Genomic DNA, 6737 nt, shown 5'->3' with positions numbered 1-6737 from the left:
GGTGACGGGTAATGCTATATTATTACTAGATAGTTAGATTTTGATCTTATTTATATTGGTGTAAACCTATAATAGAGCACCTTAAAGACTAACAGATTTATTTGGGCATAAGCTTTCATGGGTAAAAAACCCACTATTAACAGAGTTTTTAAAAATAACTGGATAAATTCATGGAGGTTAAGTCCATTAATGGCTATTAGCCAGAATGGGTAAGGAATGGTGTCCATTGCCTCTGTTTGTCAGAGGATGGAGATGGATGGCATGAGAGAAATCACTTGATCACTACCTGTTAGCTTCATGCCCTCTGGGGCACCTGGCATTGGCCACTATTGATAGACAGGATACTGGGCTGGGTGGACTTTTCATCTGATGCAGTATGGCCATTCTTATAAGAACATAAGAATGGCCATTTTCTTCTGTTCTTATATTCTTATAATAACTCTTTTTTTTTTGCTTCAGTCAAGTTTGTCTGGATTTTTACTAGTGTAAATACCCAATTCTGCATAAACAGATAGCATGGTATGTTCTCATTGAGACAATAATATCATCAGATAATTATATTTCTAAAGAAACACAGAATGAAATCATGCTCAAAGGATAAATATGGACTTTTAATTCTTAATTAATAACCTCCAACCTATCAGTTTACTCAGTGAGCCTTTGAGCTCCTTGTTCCTCATGCTGTAGATGATCGGATTCATCAGTGGTGGCAACACAGAATAGAGAATGGCCTCCAAGAGATTCAGAACCGATGGAGGGCTGGAGATGGGTTTCAGATACTCAAAAGCGGAAGTGAAAAATAACAAGTAAATTACAATGAGGTGAGAAAGGCAGGTGGAGAAGGCTTTATGCCGGCCCTGCTCAGAAGTCATTCTCACCACTGTGGTGAAGATCTGAACATATGACACAATTATGAAAACAAAGCAGCTTAAGCATAAGAATAAACTAAAGATGAGAAACCCAACTTCACTGAGGTCTGAACCAGAGCAGACGAGTTTGAGGAGCAGGGGGATTTCACAGAAGAACTGATCCACCATGTTGCTTCCACAGAAAGATATTGCAAATGTGTTTACAGCGTGCACTGCAGAGTAGAGAATAACACTGATCCAGGTACTGGCTGCCATTTTGACACAAGCTCTCCTATTCATCACAGTCTCATAGTACAATGGTTGGCAGATGGCGACGTATCGATCATATGCCATGATGGTCAGTATGGCATAATCTGCTGAAGCAAAGAAGACAAAGAGAAAGACTTGGGCAACACATCCAGAATAAGAAATCCATCTGGTGTTCATGAGGGAGTTCACCATGGATTTGGGGATGGTGACAGAGATGCAGCCGAGGTCTAGGATGGACAGATTCATGAGGAAGAAATACATGGGGGTGTGAAGGTCGTGGTCAAGGGCTATGGCTATGAAGATGAGAAGATTCCCCACCAGCGATAAAAGGTAAAGAACTAGAAACATCACAAAGTGTAAAATCTGCAGCTCCCGAACATCAGAGAATCGCAGGAGAAGGAATTCGGTCTCGGTGGTTTGGTTGGACATTTTCTTCCTCGGTAGACAGTGTGATTTCTGTGGAAAGAATGAGAAGGACAATGGTAAGGATTAGAGTGACACAGGGAAAGCCCTGATTCCCCGTTCTCTAATATCTCATTATATGAATGTCAAAGGTGCAAAGTACTCGTCACTTATAATGTTTAGGTGTTATTAGTGCTCTCGAATCTGACAATCTTGTTATCAAACTACTGTAATTGAGTCAGCTCCTTTAAAGTCAATGGAGCTTCGTTACTTTACCCCAGCTGAGGATTTGGCCCAAGATATGGCTTGTTAACATGCTTTATGAAGAATGGAACAGAGTACAATCCAAACCGAAAAATTCTTCCAAAGGACATCGCTCTGTTGCGACCATCACCAAGCTCATAGCTTGGCTATGAAAATGTAAACACATTTTAAATGTGTGTAACAATGGTCTAGCAGCATCCCACCATCACCACTATGTTGAATCGTTTATTCTGTGTTGTGCCGTGGAGGGGTTGTCAGGACACTTGGGCTCTATTCTTGTCTCTGCCAGTGACCTGCTGTGTGACTTCCGGACAGTCATTTCCCCTCTTTCTAACGAGAGACTGCTGAATTGGAATTAATTTGCAAAATGGGCACCATTAAATTAGGCTTGAATAAAGACTGGGAGTGGATGGGTCATTACACAAAGTAAAACTATTTCCCCATGTTTATTTCCCCCCACACTGTTCCTGACACCTTCTTGTCAACTACCGCAAAGGGACCATTTTGATTACCACTACAAACAGTTCTTTTCCCCTCCTGCTGGTAATAGCTCACCTTAACTGATCACTCTCTTTAGAGTGTGTATGGTAACAACCATTGTTTCATGTTCCCTGTGTATATGTATATCTTCCTACTGTATTTTCCACTGCATACATCCGATGAAGTGGGCTGTAGCCCAAGAAAGCTTATGCTTAAATAAATTTGTTAGTCTCTAGGGTGCCACAAGTACTCCTGTTCTTGTTACAGATACAGACTAACACGGCTGCTATTCTGAAACATTTCTGATTCTGTTTCCCCTCTCTGCCTTTCTCTGCCATGTTAACTAGGAATGTAAGGGGTTTTGGAGAGGGGCCAGAGGGCAGATTTTTTAAGGTATTGAGGCACCTAGTGGGGTTCTCAAAACATCTAGGGCCCCAACATCCCTTGAAATTAATGAGTTATAAGCTCCTAGGTGTCTCTGAAAATGCCACTAGGTGCCAAAATACCTTTGGAAACATGGTCCTATGTCTTGTTATGTGTAAGTTCTGCACAGCCATTTACACTGTTTATACTCAGCCAGCAGCAGTGTGGAGCTAGACCAGGAGCTCTGAGTTCTAATCCCAGTGATCTCCCATATGTCCTTGAACGGGGTTAGGATAGACAGGGTTTGGCTGCTTGGTTCAACTCTAACCCAGGGTTAAAGGGGGGTAGTTTGTGTAAAAAACAGTCTGGGTGCTATCAACTTTACTAGTTATTCAACTGTTACCTTCTTACAACGATCCCTTTGAAAGAGAAATCACACAGATGGAATAGAATAAATGGACTTGAAATTAATGCTTTGTCAGAGAATATTAATGTTCCCCAACTTATTTAAAGTTTAAGGCAGGTTGGAAATTTCTAGCTGAATCTTTTATAATGGATGTTGGTTTTTTAGCTAAACAACAACAAATTTCAGAATCAGTCTGCTTTTCTCAAACATATTGTGTAAAGAATCTGAAAACTCAAAAACAAACATTTTTGGTTTTGTGATTAAAAAATCTAGTTTTCAATAGCCACAAATTAAAAAAAAATGATTTTGCGTTTTCAGTGAAAAGTCAACCTTTTCCTGAGAGGTAGAAAAATTCCTATCAGCAGTAGATAATTGATTAAACAGAGAGTACAGTCTTAACGAGTTCATATTGCGATTCATATTTATAATCTGAATTTCCCACTGTATGATTTCCCCTGTATATTGTTAATTGAAATAACAGACTTACTGTGCTGATCTTTGTTGATTTTATTTTTCCAACAGATGATGCGTTCAGTCATCCAGCACCAGCTAAAGGCCCAGGTATCTGAGCATCATTTCACCCTTCAATCTGTGACTGAACTAAACTCAAACCTGTTGCTCTCTGCGGATGAGCTGTGTGTAACTGGCGTTGAGCATCACTGGCATTAAAGGACTGATGCTGCAGGAAGGTGATTTATCCACTTCTATTTCCTAAGGGCTAGTGGGACTCACTCCCAGGAGCCCCGCACAGCTCAGAGGCAAGCGCATAGATGCCTAGGTGATTAACCCAAAAGTGTCCTAGCACAGGGCCTACGATCTGCCCAGGTTCTCTGATCCCTGCTCAGTGTCTGTGTTATCTGTAGGGCAGGATTACAAATGGATTTACACATCTAAGTAGATGGAGACAGGCACTGACTGGGATTTATCAATGCTCCTATGTGAGCTAAGTGGCTAAATCCCATGGGCATTCAATGGGAGGTTGGTGCTATTGTAAATCGCAGTAGGCACCTATCGGCTTCTTTAGGTGCCTAAGCCTCTTTGTAATCCTGGTTCTGCAACTTTTCTGTTGACTTCTGAGGCCTGGGCTTCTCTGCAATTCCAGAAAATGATGGCAGGGATTTGCAAAGGAGCCTAAGAGAATTAGGCATGTACATCTTGGGCTTCTAACTCCCTAAGACTCCTGTAAGAAGCATGACCTCACATGATAGCACGTAGAGCTGTCAGCAGTGGCTAGAGAAAGGCGGTCAAGACACCAGGAGCTCATGTGATCTAAGCCTGACTATGCACTATATTACCTCAACCCTCTGTGCCTCAGTTTACCAAAATAATTAATCTGAAGAATGTTAACTGAGATGGGAAGAACAATTCATAAAGAATCATGTATTTAGAGCTGATCCATGATTCGGTTTTGTTTAAGCTTTTAATGAATTTTCACAGATCTGGGTGAAATATTAGTCAAGTTATTATTTTCAAGCAGATTTTCCTTGTTTTCCACAGGAACATAGGAATTGCCAGAGACCAGTGCCCTGGGTCTGACTGGGGCCAGCCCCAGATCATACACCACCCACAGTCTGGAGTAAAGGTTTGGGTAGAGAGGAGATCTCCCCACAGTGCAGCAGCTGCAGCATTGTCTGCCTGAGTCTGCAGAGAGCCTGAGAAAATGGCTCTGGGAGAGCGAAACTGCCCCACACATCTCCATGGGGTTTGAATTCCCAGCCCCACTTCTCTGAGTACCCCAACAACCCTGCCCCATTGCAGAGCTCATTGTGCAAGGGGAGGGGAAGAGCACAGCAGTCCTGACCTCATCACCCAAGCAGATACACCCTGGCTGGGAAGAAAAGGACTGGGGAAACCACGATTGCCTCCTGCCTGTCTGTGGGCACCTTGCTGATCCCAAGGGGTGGGGGAGAATCACCCACTGCCTCTTCTGGGAAAGAGCAGGGGTCCCACGCCACCATCCCACCCACCACTGACATTTCACGTGGGCACAGGGTCAAGGAGGCCAAGCCCCATATATGACCCTGGAGTGTCTGAGCCCAGCCCTGAGAGTCCGCAGAGCTTTATGGGACTAGGGGCTGGTCTACACTATGAGGCTAGGTTGAATTTAGCTGCATTAGGTCAATTTTATAAGCAAGGTACTCCAGTGCCAAGATAGGAATATTTGTTCTGACTATTGCCCCAGCACACTTAGGGAACCCCATTGTAGCAAAGCCACTATTATGACCTGCACATTTCCCAAAGTCTCTTCCCTTGTTAGAAGAAGGTTACTGATTGCTTTGACTACTTGGATCACAGCAACCCCCACTGTAGATTTGCCCACTCCAAACTGATTCCCGACTGACCAGTAGCTGTCTGGCATTGCAAGCTTCCACAGGGCTATTGCCATTCGCTTCTCAACTGCCAGGGCAGGTCTCATCTTGGTATTCCTGCACTTCAGGGTGGGGAAAAGCAACTCACAAAGTTCCAAGAAAGTGCCCTTACGCATGCAAAAGTTTTGCAGCCACTGGGAATCGTCCCATAACTGCAACACTATTCGGTCCCACCAGTCTGTGCTTGTTTGCCGGGTCCAGAATGAGCGTTCCACCGTATCGACCTGCCCCACTGCTACCATGATTTCCCCATTGCCACATTTCATGCTTTCAGAAATGTCTGTGTCCATGTCTTCCTCACAATGGTCTGCGTGCTGGCAGCTCCTAGCGAGGTTCTGCACATACTGCAGGATAATGCACGAGGTGTATACAATGCTCACAAAAGCAGTGCGCAGCTGAGCGGGCTCCATGCTTGCCGTGCTATGATGTCTTCACAGATAACCCAGGAAAAAAGGTGTGAAACGCTTCTTTGCCATTACTTTCAAGGAGGGAGGAAGGGAGGGGAGACTGACGACATGTACCCCAAAACACCCACAACAATGTTTTTGCTCCATCAGGCATTGGGAGCTTAACCCAGAATTACAATGGGCAGTGGGGACTGTAGAATAGCTACTCACAGTGCACCACTCCATGAGTTGATGTTAGCCACGGTATTGAGGACACACTCCACAGACCTCCTGCCAGGGGTGAAAGTAACTTAAAGGACTTACTGGTATGCCAGAGTCCTGAGGGGGGCATGGCCTCAACAGGAAGAGGCGTGTCCTCAACCGAAAGAGGCGGTACCCTTCAAGATTTGAAGGCCCTGGGGCTCCGGCTGTGGCTGGGAGACCCAGAGCCTTTAAATCACCCAGGATCTACCAGCTGAAGAGGTGGCTGGGAGCCCCGGGGCTCAGAAATGAATTAAAGTGTCCAGGACTCTGGTTACTGCGGAGTTCCAGGCCCTTTAAATCACCGTGGGATCCCGGCTGCTGGAGCACTGGCAGCGCTTTAAAAGGCCCTTTAAATCACCACCACAGAAGCAGGTCCAGTCTGGCACGGCGTACTGGCTCTTGCCGGTACATGGTACGGGGCTGTACCAGCTTACTTTCACCTCTGCCTACTGCCTTTAGTGGGGACATACCCGACGGATGGTATAAAATCATTTTCTAAAGATGGACTTCTATTATATTTTGCAATGTAGACATACCTGAAGGCCGCAAGATGAAATATTTAACATGGGGCTTGAGCCTACAACCCTGACAGTAAGAGACACATGCATTACTAACTGAGCTATTTGGCTTCTCCCTGAAGTTTTTTCAAAGGCACAGATGGTGCAGAAGGCCCCCTAAGGACATT

General features: G+C 44.6%; 1 protein-coding gene across 1 annotated transcript; it reads right to left on the bottom strand.

Annotated features, from left to right (window-relative positions):
- Positions 1-611: 611 nt before the first annotated feature.
- On the bottom strand, positions 612-1677 carry LOC123345176 (olfactory receptor 14A16-like). Its single transcript, XM_044981864.1, has one exon. It carries the CDS (start codon positions 1545-1547, stop codon positions 612-614), a length of 936 nt encoding a protein of 311 aa, XP_044837799.1. The 5' UTR covers positions 1548-1677.
- Positions 1678-6737: the final 5060 nt, after the last annotated feature.

The sequence above is a fragment of the Mauremys mutica genome, chromosome 12 (assembly GCF_020497125.1).
Source record: "Mauremys mutica isolate MM-2020 ecotype Southern chromosome 12, ASM2049712v1, whole genome shotgun sequence".
Taxonomy (NCBI): domain Eukaryota; kingdom Metazoa; phylum Chordata; order Testudines; family Geoemydidae; genus Mauremys; species Mauremys mutica.
This window is presented reverse-complemented; position numbering and strand designations above follow the sequence as displayed.

What these genes read in the sequence shown, in the direction of transcription:
- LOC123345176 (XM_044981864.1), bottom strand. Translation starts at nt 1,547, where the DNA reads ATGTCCAACCAAACCACCGAGACCGAATTCCTTCTCCTGCGATTCTCT.